At 39.5% G+C, this 13548-nt stretch overlaps 1 protein-coding gene across 2 annotated transcripts in view; it reads left to right on the top strand.

Moving 5' to 3' along the window:
• Positions 1-13548, top strand: part of CHN2 (chimerin 2) — a 166923-nt gene that overhangs the window by 80393 nt on the left and 72982 nt on the right. For both annotated transcript variants that reach the window (XR_014229081.1, XM_082320653.1), the window contains exon 4: positions 10704-10735. Coding sequence is in view for 1 of the 2 variants with exons in the window: in XM_082320653.1 (XP_082176779.1) it covers positions 10704-10735 (32 nt within the window). In the remaining variant the exon portion in view is untranslated. The remainder of the gene's footprint in view (positions 1-10703; positions 10736-13548) is intronic.

Genomic DNA, 13548 nt, shown 5'->3' with positions numbered 1-13548 from the left:
AATAAGTATTTAATCATTGCAGTAAGTCTTCCATGAATCCCCTTGTTCTGCTCACTTAGTGACCATTACAAGCTGAATATTTCCTCTTTCCCTCTGCCCTCATCTTTCTAAGAACGATGTCTGTGCTGTGGTAAAGTACTAGAGAGCTGTAATAGGCATTGAAATTGGCCATAAAACTGGTGGTAAATAATGGGAGTAAATGGGAATTTTCATGGCATTTGTTCAAATCACTCTACTGCAAAAAATCAGACACTACCATGAGAAGGTGTCTCTTACTGTCAGTCCTGAGAGGTTATCTAAGATAATGCAGAATATTATATTATCTTTCCCTTAGAAAGAAGCCTCAGAACACACACAGTGACACACCAAGAGACCCCATTAGCCAGCAATTAAGTGAAAATGAGCAAATTGTTCTGAAACCTATTTTCATTAATGAAAATGTTTGTACATGTAAGACTTAATGGAGCCCGTATCTTCAAATTCTTATAATATTGCTGCTGCTGTAATTGTGGTTTTATAATCCTGTCTTTATGATAGAAACAAAAAGAAACAAGGAAGACACAGCAGTAGTCTGTGGGTTGTAAATGAAGCTGAAGAGCAATTTTGACTAGACATTGACAAAAGGAGGAAAGTTCTTCAGCTGAAATCTGTAGTAAAGGTAGAAAGCATGGCTGCTCTGGATGGGGCTGAAAACAGTTGAAGGCCAGGAAGGGTCTCTGGTTCAGTTGGTGCAGAGGACCCGTGGAATGTCAAAATGTGTTGTATCCAGCACCCCTCTAAACTGGCCACATGCAGGTTTTCCTGTTAGGTTTAAAATGTGGCTTTACACCCAATGTCATTTTTCTGTGGTATCTCCATAGCGAATTTTGTCCCACATGTGTGTGGCAACGCCTGTGATTTGCAGCAGTGGATGAAAGAAACAAGGGAGGCTGGAATATTGCTTGCCCAAAATTCCCTTGTATTCATCACACCAGAGAAAGTTGCCAGTGTTTTTTTCCAAGGCACTTTAAGGGCTGACAGGAAATCTGATCTCTCCTAGAGTCCATGAAGTCTCACCCCGCTGCAGTAGTAGGCTGGTGGGGCACTCAGATGAAGCCACATCATCTTCATTTTAACAGTCCATTGACTACTGAACGGAGGAGAAAGCTTTCTAATTACTCTGCAGACATGATAGTAAATACTTCATTTACGTAGTTACAGCTAAACAAAACTAGGAGAGGTTTGTCTGTTCCACTTGAGTTTCATCAAGTTTGATTTACTAATGTTCTAGGTTATGATTTGCAAATTAGGCTGGTGTTCATCTTCATCAGAGGAATACGGTATGAACCAGTTGGTGCGTTTATTGATCACTGCGAAATGGAATAGTTAAATCCATCTTTTTGGAAGACAAGATGGCAACTTCCGACTAATGAGCACAAACTCTATGTAGCTGTCTTTCTGGACTGATGAACTTGCTAATTATCCCTCTGGTCTTGGTTGAAAGCTTCTTTGGGAAGTTTCACCCTCCTCCCTGTTTTCCCTTGGAAGTGTGTGATGTGTGTGTGTATGTTTATGATTTTGCTATTTTCCTGATTTTTTATTTCCTTTTATCCTTATTACCTATCAGTCTTTTCATCTAGTTCTTTTTATTTTGACATGATGTCAAATGTAAGTAGTTTTCAAACCAAAATAAATGAAAGCCTTTTTCATATTGCAACTTTGATAAAGTTGATCAATAAGTCTATGTGTCGGTGAAAATGCCATGTGCTTGTATAGATTTGCATATCTGTTCCAGTTTAGGCCAGTATTCCTTGTGTCTGGTTAAAATAATATGTAGAAGGGGGTCTCACTGATTCCGCTCTCTGACTGATAGATTGTGAGGTGTCTGGTGTCTTTTTTCAAGATTTAAGATGAGAACATGGAGTATCGAGCAGTTGATGAATTTGTATTTCTTAGTATGAATAAACATAGAAACTTTACACATCTGTCTGTCTTGCTTCCTGTCTTCCTGTGCATGTTTGAGTACAGCTGCACACAGAATGAACACATCAGCCAGTTACACAGGTCTTTTTGGAACACCGAAGAGAAGTGGGCATGAACATGGTGGAGTTTGTATTGTTTTCAAACAAGGACTCCTGAATTTCAGCATTCAAAATGAAAATTCGGAAGGTTTGCAATGTAGATTTCTACTTATCCTTTGTTTCCAAAATATTTGCATATCTGTTTGAAATACCATAATGACTAACTAATATGTACTAACACGTCAACTACCCTGTACAAATAAGTAAGAGAGTGTGTGTGTGATGCCTTTATGAATAGTATATCTTATAAATAGGTCTCAAAATATTCAGCTTTGTTGAAATGAAAGCATCTGTAAGTCACTAGATTGTTCATCATTTGGGAGATATTCTCCTACTTAGTATTTTGCAGAGGAGCTAATAGGATCTCCACCTTTTCCAGACTCGGGAAGAGCAGCTAGCACTGTCTAAGCTCCCTTATTCCTATTCAGACTTTGCAGATAGCCTGACTTAAGAGAAATGTCTGCTGTTCCCAAGTACAGAGCAGAAGTATTCAAAAAATCAATGACAGGAGATTAACTGAATGAATATTGTTATTTCTCCTTAGATTTTTGCTTTTATCCTTCCCCTGTCACCATGCACAGATGTTCTCCCAGTGTAATGAAGCGGCAGCGCGTCTCACACCCCATGATGCTATGCAGGGGCTTGTCTAAGGCCCCCTCCTCTTCACTTTCCACCTACCCCATCCACTCTCAGTTCTGATGAGTTATTTCCCGATTTTATTTCCACACCTCCAGCCCGTACTTGGAGTTTATAACCAGTTTCCAGCAGATTGGTTATAAACGTTCACTTGGCACTTCACAAGCGCATTCACTAGGCACCTTGCTGAAGGGCTACGTGTTTACATCAAATAGTAGCAGTGAGCTGATTAAGAAACATGGCTCTTGGGGACACATTAGGGTAGGTGACGTAACACCAATAGGTTTCTGCAGATGTTCTGTGGACTGTTGTGGCATGTGTTGTAGGAATGTCTTAGTGCTTCTCACTGGTTACAGAATTGCAAGCAGCATTTGGAGCCTTGATATGGCTTACTGCATTTATCTGCTGCTACTGGGGATATTTTTCCTCCCATTTAAATGGCTCAACACATCATTCTTGAAAAAAGGGAGCATAGTTTAAATAGTATATTCAAATTCTTCATCTTGCATTCAAGGTAACATTGATACTACTTCTTACATTTAACGATGCCCTTACTGTGTGAATGGAAGCTGCATAACAAAATAGATGACTCCTGCTTTTGCTGTTGAAGTTCTTTGAACTTGACCCTGTCTCCCCTGACTATTTAGCAGCAGTCTTCTTGATTAAGATTTATTTCAATTTATTTTAGCTCATGTTCAGGAGCACATTATTTTCTTTACTGGGTCAGAAAACATTTGGGTTTTCTTTTCTTGTTCAGTCTTGCTCTTTTCTGTTAGAGCTGAATATATACAGAAATATATTCTGGTTTAGTAGCAATAGCAGATGTTCTGTGTTGGGGGAGATTTTTGTTACCTTCTGGAGTTTATAGTGTTTTGTCTGGTATATTGATTATTGGCTGCTGGACAGTTTGCTCAAGGTCATAGATAGGAAACAAATCCAAGTTAAAAATACCCTCATAAAGGATGCCTTAGAGCAGCTCTTTTGAAAGTTTGGTATAAGCAAGTAAGCAAGCAAACCAACCCAATTATTTTTAAATTCTTCGTCTTTAAAAATGATAGAAATAACCTTGATAGAGTGGAAATCGGCCTGCAGTAAGTGCCACAGTAACAGTCGGAGCTGCTGAGCTTCCTGCGTTTCTTTGCGATGTGTTATCCTTCTGCAAAAAGGTCCTTATGTATCTTACCTTTTCCGTAGGTTACAGCATGCCATCAGAGCAGTTGTCCAGCTTTGAGCAGCAGTTAATAAAAGCATTCTTTGTGTTCTTCACTTCTGTCTTTCATTTTATATTCTTCCTAGTAGTGAAGAGCTCCACTCCTATCTTCTCCCCAGCGTTGTAAATTTTACTGCAGAATGTTTTGTTAGAAGATATCAAACACAATTTGGTGCTTTGCTATGCTGATAAATTTAAACTGATTTTTGTTAGTTAGGTAAGCGGTGGCCCGTTTATCACTTGAAGGTTTGGATTTCTCCTCTGGAACAGTTAACTCAGTCCACTGCCATCTCCTTGCTGCCTTCTCTCCTGAGAGCCTCCCAGAGGTGGGCAGAGGCATGGTATTATTGTGGTTTTACATGTGATTTATGTAACCTATTCAGTCTCCTCCCTGCTAATCCCTATCTCCTGAGAGCAGTCCAGCCAGAGATGAGGAATAGGCTGGACCATGGTATCTCAGGGATGGAAGAAACTCAAGAGGTCGTCATCCCTGAGTCAAGATGAGATCTTTGCGTACCCTCTTCTTAAAACCTTTCAAGATTGAAGATTTCATGACCGCCTCTGCTTATTTATTTATTGTTTAATTATTTTTAACACTTTCCTTAGATCTAAGCTCTATCTTCTTTTTTGCAGTTTAAGCCTATTACTTCTTGTCATGTCTAGTAAGCACACAGAGAACAAATTCTTCCATTTCCTCTTGAAAGCGGCCTTTTTTGTACATGTCTGTGGCCATTGCAAGGAGACGATTACTTTAAGGTGTCTTGTTGGCTGCACTCTGGTTTTGTATCCCAGTATGTCATTCTGGCTTTGGCAGTTTTTGCAACAGGCAGCATCAGCGATTCATGTTCATTTTATGATCTGTAACTATGCCAGAATCCTTTTCCGCGGAGACCTGTCTAGTCATTGCCCGTCTGGTATTTCAAATGGTTCTGACATCTTGCTCCCAGCTACTCTCTTGTCCTGGAGGCACTGTAGTCCCTCACAATCATGTGGTTGAATGTGTATCCATCGAGTGGCTGTAACGCTGGCATCCCTGTGGCTCTATGACTGAACGACAAAAGGAGATGCAGCCTTCCAAAACTATTCACGTCAGCTTTCTGGAGAGCCTCGGAAACATGGGCAGCGCAGGTTCTGGGGGCTTGTGCATTGCCAGTTTCTTTCTGAGGAATGTCTTTGCTCCTTCCTCATCACACAGCCAAAGTACCTGAACATACTCTTGAAGTTACGTGGGCTGGATAGGCTTGTCATATGGAGCCTGTCCCATCAGTCATGCTGAATGCCATTGACTGAAAATCTTAGGGGAGAAGACCATCTTTTCATTATGTATGTACATAGTGAGTGTCTATAATTGGCCTGCCCTTGGCCCCGGGATTACAGATGTTACATTGCTGCTACTCCTTCTAACAAAATTAGCATCAGGCTTTATGATATGATACTTTTCACAGAATGAAGAGTTGCTTCTCTTTGAAAACATTGGTGCCAGAGAGCCTGATAAGGTAATAGTAAGAAAGTGGTAAAAAGGTAGTAAAAAGTAGATAACTATTTCCCTTCAAAAAGAATGTTCTCCCAATTTAAATTGCTTAAGAGTCATTGATGTGAAATAATTTGTCCTTTTTGGAAGGAAACTTAGACATGCTAATTGGTCTAAGTAGAAATTTCTTGAAGAAAAATTTGGAGACAAAAAAATTATATTATAGAAGTAATGAAATACAACATAGTTCTTTACTTCATTCCATTTAATGGGGGCTTACAGTCTTCCTTAATCCTTTTTGGTTGTTGATTGTAAGGCTAAAGTTTGCAGTTGGCTTATGACAATTCTGCCAAAAGCTGCACAATTCAGACAATAAACTCCTTTTCTGTACAGTCGGTTTTTACTGGGCTTGTCTTGAAAGCTTCTCTTCCAACTCTTCTATTTCTCTTTATGTCAAACTGAGCTGAAAAATGTATTTATAGCTAGTCAACTAGAATTACTGAAAAATAATTACGATTGTTCCAAACAGAAAATGTATCAGATTAAACTTCCTTTGGGAAAACGCCTCACTGCCTGCTCTGAGTGAACACACTGACGTTATTAACGCTTGGATCTTGTTTCTCTGCTCTTTCTGTGTACTGGAGAGAAGAACAGAGAGCCAGGTGCAGCTACCCATCTTATTGTTTCCCTTCCCCTTATATATTCTCTTCATGGATGTATTAAGGCAGTGGTTGAAATAGGTAGGTATACAACATTATGCTGTGCGGGCCCTTCTGAATTACAGACAGATTGCTGTCATAGAGGGATTTCTAAATTTTCATTCCAACATTTCTAGGTTTCAGCTTTGGCCACAGGATAAGGAAATATGTCTTGTGCTGAAGAGAAATTAAATTTTTCTAAAATTAGGGTTATCTTATTTCTGTGGTAGAACTTATGCAGAAAGAATTCTTCAGGGTATCTTCAAATCTTTAGTGCTGTGTGGCTTGGATGTCAATGCTTGCAATGAAAATCTATCACATTAGGGGATGCTCACCTCCTGCCTGCATGATTCCCAGTAGTTTTGTGATGAGTTATCTTGCAGAGTGGTGTAGGATTTTAATACAATAATCTGTACATTAGCAGGAGTATGTCATGCCAGGGCTAAACCATCGTGGCCAAAAGGGGAGCCACAAATCCCAGGGCATTAAAATTCAGTAAACTTCAAAATTATGTAAGCGTAATATATTGAATTAGCTTAGATAGCTCGTGTATTTTTTTGAAGAAGGCTTATTTCCTTCTCAGTGTTGACTTCAAACCCCAGTACAACTAACTCCACACCTTGAAGAATATGCTGTAACATAGTAAAAAAACTTGTAAAACTAGACTAAGTATACAAGTCAGGGGTTTTTTTTTGGGGGGTGGGGAGAGGCGATCAGGTTTGGCAGGCTGGGAGTCAAGGCTGGAGTATGCAGAGTCTCTCAAACATGAGCTTCCAAAGGCCTTTGGAGAGTGTCAGGAGAGCTGTGTTGGGCTTCATTTCTCTTTGAGCATGCTTCAAGATTAGATGTCATTGAATGTTGCTGGCTTTGTAAGAGTACTGGATTAGTAGTGATTTAAACTGTTTCACCATACATCTTATTCCCTGATCAACTCGATTTTAGTTTTAAACAATTTTGGCATTCACTGCTAGTTCATAATTTATACAACTATGAATTTCACTAGTAATTTTCAGCATTTTCCCCATGGTTTCTGGAACAATGGCCAGAAATGCCTGGTCTGCAACAACATTTTTGGTTTGAGATCGGCAATAATACCTTTTTCTAAGCCAGAAAATTACCATCTCATATTTGAATTGAAACCTGCCACTTACTTTTAGTGGAGACAGAGAAACAATTTAATTTATTCTCTGTATGGGAGTAGTAAAAGCAAGCTGTGGAGCTCTTTAAGGCAAAATATATTTTCAGTAGTAAAGACCTGTTATTTGCCTTATGTAATTTTCCTGTTTTGTACTTCATTTTTGTCTATTAGCATAAGAGTCCTAAATGATTCAAACCCTCTGATCTCTCCCCTTGCTCAGTGTCTAAGGAGATGAGCCAGAGTGATGGATAAAACAAACTGGTCACCTGGGAAAGGTGGCCCATGTTTCAAAAAGGAAATTGTGAGGGCTATATATGTGAGTGATGAAAGTGTTCTTCATAGCCATCGTCTCTGAAAAAACTTAAGTGTATGTGTCCTCAGAATAAGGCTGATTATTCTGGGCTCCAACCACCGGGAAACAGTCACTTTTCTACCTGCGGATTTTCTGTTCTTTCCACCACTATGAATTCTCTTAGGTGGATCTGCCTGACTTTGTGTGTGCAAGCCCATTTATAGCAGGAGAAGGAAAGCTAACCCCAACTGAATTTCAGTCCCCTTTGCCTTCTGGGGTATATAGAGTTTCCCTTGAAGTTTATACAGAGTCTGCGCTTGGCAAGAAATGACCTACTGGGTCCTTTGATACTTTTTAAGCCCCTGCTCCATCAATTGTGCAGGCTTTTGGTTTATTTCCAAGTTCAGTCCCACATTCTGGTTTTGATCTAGAGACCCTGATGTTATTTTGATCTTTTATCTTGCTGTAACTTTGCTTCCTTGTGTTTGTTCCTAGCGGTGAAGTTGGTTAGCAGTGAAATGATTATTTCAGGCTAACGGTTGCGGTGAGCACAGGAGAGGATTTTTAGATTCTGGGGCACCTGGATGGTTTGGCAGATCTGGAGCTTCATTTCAGGGAATACAACAGTATCTTTCTTGCCTAAAGCCAAGTGCTGAAGTTGTGACGATTTTAGACACGTGGGTGCTAAAAGATGTTGGAGTGAAGGTTTCCGTTTAATGGATGAGGGGGAAGAATATCGGAGTTGATGGGCTTTGTGTGGATTCTCAAAAGAACAAATCTTTTAGCTTATGAACAGCAGGAAAAATGGAAACCACCGTGTCAAGGGCAGTTCAGTCAGTTGCTAATTAAATGAGAAAAATTTCACAGATAAATTTGTATTTTTCCATAAATGATGTTGTGAGAGGGATACAAAATGTGCCTCCATTTGCTCAAGGAGTTATTTCCATATTGCTTTTGTACTTTATATATATAGTTATTTATATATATATATATGTATTTGTGGGGGATCTTGTGCTTACAGATAATTTTGAGGGTGAATGCTAGTACTGTGAACTCTTATCTTTCTGAGGTAGATTGAAGGTGTTGGGTTTTATTCCGTGTGTACATACAATCAAGGCAAATCTATATTTTTAAAAAGAAGAAGATTCTGAATCCTGGATGAAAGTCATGCTTTACCTTCTGTGGTGTAAAGGTTTTATTTGGCTTTCTGTGGGATCTGTCTGTTCCTTGTCACCATTTTCATGTACTGAGCAGCCTTTGTTTCCATAAAAGAGAAGATTGCATGCGGTGGTCTCACCTCAGCCAGCTTCCGATACCTATTTTTTAGTTAAGTTCCCAGCTAAATATATGCTTGGGGGGGGGGTCATTAAGGTCTATAAGGATGACAGGAAGGCAGCACAGTTCCAAGGTAATAAAGTCATGTAGCGCTACTAAAGATGAACATATGAACAACCTCCTTTCTGAGGTAATATGGCTTTTTCTTTATTTTTTTTTTTTACTTATAAAAATATAAAGTTAAAAAAAATTGAATTCATGCACTTTCTTCTCTGAGTTGTCGTATATGCACATAGAAACACAGCACCTGCACTTGGCAATTCCTTTAATTTTGCTCTCTCTTCACTTCTGCATTTGCTTTTTCCTCTTATTCCTGCCCCTCAGAGCTCAGAAATGTTTGCATGAAGGTATTATTCCTAGGCAGGAGTTTCAAGGGTATGATACTGCTATTGTTAGTGCCGTGCTGGAAAAGAAATGCCGAGCTGGGAAAGAAGCGCAGTGAGAACTTGATTGAACTCCCGTAGGTCTTCCATTGAAGATTCTCATTATCTTGTACAGACTTTCCTTCATCTTGCACTGTATTGTAGCCTTCGTGACTGCAGGGGAGAAAGCTGCTTCGGTTTAGTGCGTGGTGTGTAGATTATTGAATCAAAAATGTCACGTTTATGCATGTGCTATTCAGAAATTAAAAACCTTCATCAATGTAAAGTTTTTATGAGTGAAATAATGAGATATAATCAAAACAAGAACAAGGGTCCTTGTTTCCAGAGAAAATGGTGAAAATTCATTGGCTTTATCCTAAAGGATGAAACAGTCTTGAAACCACAATTTTTCTATGTGTGTGTCGCTATGTATGATGCAGTAATTCCATTGATACGGACAGCTTTACTCAGCTATGCGCTCACTCAGGGTTGTTTTTTTTTAATAATCAGGAGACTTTATGTATATCTTGGATTAAGTTCTGTCATGCTTATGCATGAAAGTGCTGGCTGAAGTTGCAGCCCGGTAAGATGACGCTATTGATAAGTGCCATAACTGGAGAGGGAGACACTTAAATGGGTGCATATACATGAATACGTCTTAAAATCTGAAAATGAATGTGTGATAGTCCGGGATGTAAGGATGGAGCAAGGCTGCCTGCCTGCCGAGGTAGCTCAGCCCCAGCCCCGCTGTGAAAGGCTGGGCAGCCGTGCCCCCTGCCGGCACTGGGGACGCGGCCTGAGGAAAGCTGAAAGCAGGGGCTGGGCAGCAAAATTTTGGTGAACTTGCCACAAGTTTGGGGTCTGAGAAACGAGTCAAAGTGTCAGGCGCAGCCCACGTTTCTGGATAAGAACACGGCTTTCCTAAAACTGGGTTCAAAGCTCTTTAACGTAATTGGGAGTCCTGCCAGCAGCTTTCAGTGTACTTTGGATCAGGCCCGCAAGTTCTTGAGACTTCAAGGAATTTAAGACTAGATCTAAATCCAGAAACCTTGTTTCTCCCAAGAATGTTACATTTTTTTATCTTTGGTTAGCTGCTGTATATAGGCAAAAAATGTTTTTAAGGAGCTAAAGGATGTATAACAAAAATAGTCTTATTTTATAGTATAAATATTAGATTGGCAAAACTGCAGTAAACTATTCTTTATCCATGTGATCAGATTTTATACAATTATATGTATTTTTAATACAAATATGTCTATTTTTTTCACCATTAATATCTGTTATTCTTCCCAGAAATCCATCAATAAAACCACCTCTTCCGTTTTCATTTTTCTGTTCTTCTGTGTAGTCTTGTTCCAGTCACAGTTTTGAATCTGCAGAATTTCGTCACTTAGATGGGTGCAGTAGTCCTCATTAATAATCAAGTATAATTTATTTTATTGTAGTTTATTTTAAATTGAGGAAGTTTTTAATATTTTTTTTCCTTTCTTTCAAAATTTAGGTGGAGAACAGACCAAAGTATTATGGAAGAGAGTAAGTATTTTCCTCTTTGAAATATCTGTTGGGTGTATCCAAAAGTTGCTGTTCTAGAACTAAAGAAAAAAAGACACAGTGGAGGTCTGATAATATATTTTATTTTACCTTTCACTTCAATAAGCTAAATATATTGAAAGCCAAATAATTTAGCTATGTTGCAGTCCAGTACTGCTGCTCACAATCCATGGACTGTGCTGCTATTTGAGCCTGCATGTTTATTTTGTTTTTCTCAGGACAGTTTGGGAAAAAACTATTGTCTGGAGTATTTCTTCCTTTTATTTTGGATGTTGCTTTAACCTCCCAGTGGTCCTACAGTGGGCTGGGGAGGAGAGAAGCAGCTTGCCTCTCTCACTGCCTGTTTCTATATGTTCCTATACTTTCACCACCCTATGTGGTTGTGGAAGTATGCATGTATACTACTGCAGGTGTAAATGCTGTTCTCCCTGCTAAAGTTACGAGGTCCGAAATACCCAAAGAAGAGGTGTAGTTTTGTTGTGAGGAAAATAACGGACCACTAGAGTATAATTCCTTTGTGCTCAGCAGTCTTCTTGCCAATAAATAGCTTGAAAGGGGCTGGATTCTGCATTGGCGTGGAGAATTGGGCAGGTGAAGTTGAAGGGCACAGCCACTGCAGCAACCACCCAGATCTGGCATTTGGCCTTTACTAGGGTAATCTGCTGAGGCCCTAGCCCTTATCGCTAGCTAAATTACTTAGGTCCCACGTTCTGTTTTTTCTTCCATCCCAGACACATCATCTGTGTTTAATGATCCTTTTCTGCCATCAGAAACCTCAAGAGCCAGTAGCTTTGCCTCAGTTACTGAAGTTTCATTTTTTAAATATTATCTTTGACAACAGGGAATTCAGATCTAGCCACTAGAGTACAACAGAGCTGCAGACGGTGCCTAGCTGAGTAACCCATCACGCTTCCTACAGCAGGACTTGTAAAACCATTACCGCAATCTCTTATCCAGGATCTTGCCTGGCTGTTGACATGCTCTGGGTTTGTGGAGCAGCAGGGCTGGCAGGAGCTGTAAGAAGTCACCTCGGTGAACCTGCCCAGGCAAGATCACATTAGTTGTTGTCATTCAGAAAGATTTCAGAACCACTGCAACAGTCCTATAAAAGCAATTGACTCAGTGCTCAGCAGTGCTTGGAAAGAGAATCAGGAATTTCTAGGGAAAGAAACAGAAAAAAACATAATTATATTACTATATAAATCTATGATGTCGCTGCGTTTTAAATAGTGCACGTAGTTCTGGTCCCTCTCTGCCCCTTCCTCCTCCCTCCTTTTTAGAAAGGTTAGAGAAGAAATGAAAGGTACAGCAGAGCACAACAACGATGGAGTAAAGGGATGCAGCTCCTACCACAGGAGGAAAATGAACAGGTCTTGCTCAGTGGGTGTCCAAGAGAGGGACATGCACAGTGTCCCTCTCAAGTTCATTGCCATGGGGTGCTGTGGAGGCCAAAAGCATAAAGATATTAACGGGTTTACAAGTGAGATTCTCAATTCATGAAGGGTAAGGTCACAGCTGATCAGACACAATTTCTGGCTAAACCAGTGATGGATGGACAGGGATGTGAAGTGAAAGAAATATGTCACTGCTTCCTATACTCTTTCTGTGAGCATTTTTTGTTGGCTGCTGTCAGAGGCAGGCGTCTGAGTTCAGGGGATCTTGTACCGTGTACAAGCTGGTTTTATGCCCTTATAAAAATGTACCAAAAATATCCGTGAGAAAGCTTGGATTACCCAGTGCTTACCACCCATGGTTAAAGAGATTTCACAGGTGCCCCAAGTATACTGTCCCAGTGATTTCTTAAACTGATCACCAGGAGGGCTTTTTTCCTAATATCTAACCTAAAGCCTGCTATATTTTATAATGAGCTTCTGGTGGTGAATAGCTTATGCTCGTTATTTTTAACTAGAGTTATGAATTGCCATGAGTTTACTGGTAAAGACATGCTTAAATTATGTCATCTAGGGGATGCTCGTTTCAGTTTGCATGTGGCAGTAAATGAGTGTGTCCCCCACCAGTACAGACAGAAAGTATGAATCAGTTTACATCATTTTAAATAGAAAGTCACTCTGGAAAGATCACCTAAACCTAATATTTCCAACGTATATTAGTTGTGAAAAGACAATGTGAAGAGAACGGAACAACAGTTGTATTTACAGCCAATGTGTTTTTCTTTCACTACCGAGCCAGAGGCAGTGTTAGAAATGTGCCACTTCATATGTATTGTCAGAAAAGAGAAAATGCTGAAGGCCAATACATTTTAATGCCTTTTTTCAGACAGCAGCAAAACCAGAAACTTTCAAAACCTCTGAGGAGACCCTCGGAGACTTATCAGCTAGCAAAATGTGCGCAGGAGTTAAGACTCAAACTGCTGTAAAGACTGCATTTGTACTTATGGAAAGATCACTGCTAAATATTGATTATCGTAAGGTTAACTGTGCATCCTAGAGCCTCTTTCTTTCTTAAAATAGCAATGACAAAAGAATCAGAGAAGTATTGCTTTTTTCCAACACTGAATGAGGAACTCATTGAAATGAAGAAAACAGTATTTTTCTCAAGGCTACTCTGTATTATCTTCTTCTTTAATATATGCAGAATAGGATTTTGAATAATTGTTGCCATTTTTTGTCTCAATTTCCCTTACAAATTTGAGGAATATAAAAATTAAGCAACCTGATAATAAGAATGACCTCTCATTTTAATTTTAAGTCATTTCCATTAAAAAAAAAAAAATAATGCCTTTGTGCCTAGTTTTCAATTTTGTCATAAGACCGCTAGAAAGGAAACAAGGAAGT

The sequence above is a fragment of the Platalea leucorodia genome (genome assembly GCF_965183815.1).
Source record: "Platalea leucorodia genome assembly, chromosome: 1".
Lineage (NCBI taxonomy): Eukaryota > Metazoa > Chordata > Aves > Pelecaniformes > Threskiornithidae > Platalea > Platalea leucorodia.
The sequence above is the reverse complement of the archived record's forward strand: the minus strand, read 5'-3'. Positions and strand labels throughout refer to the sequence as shown.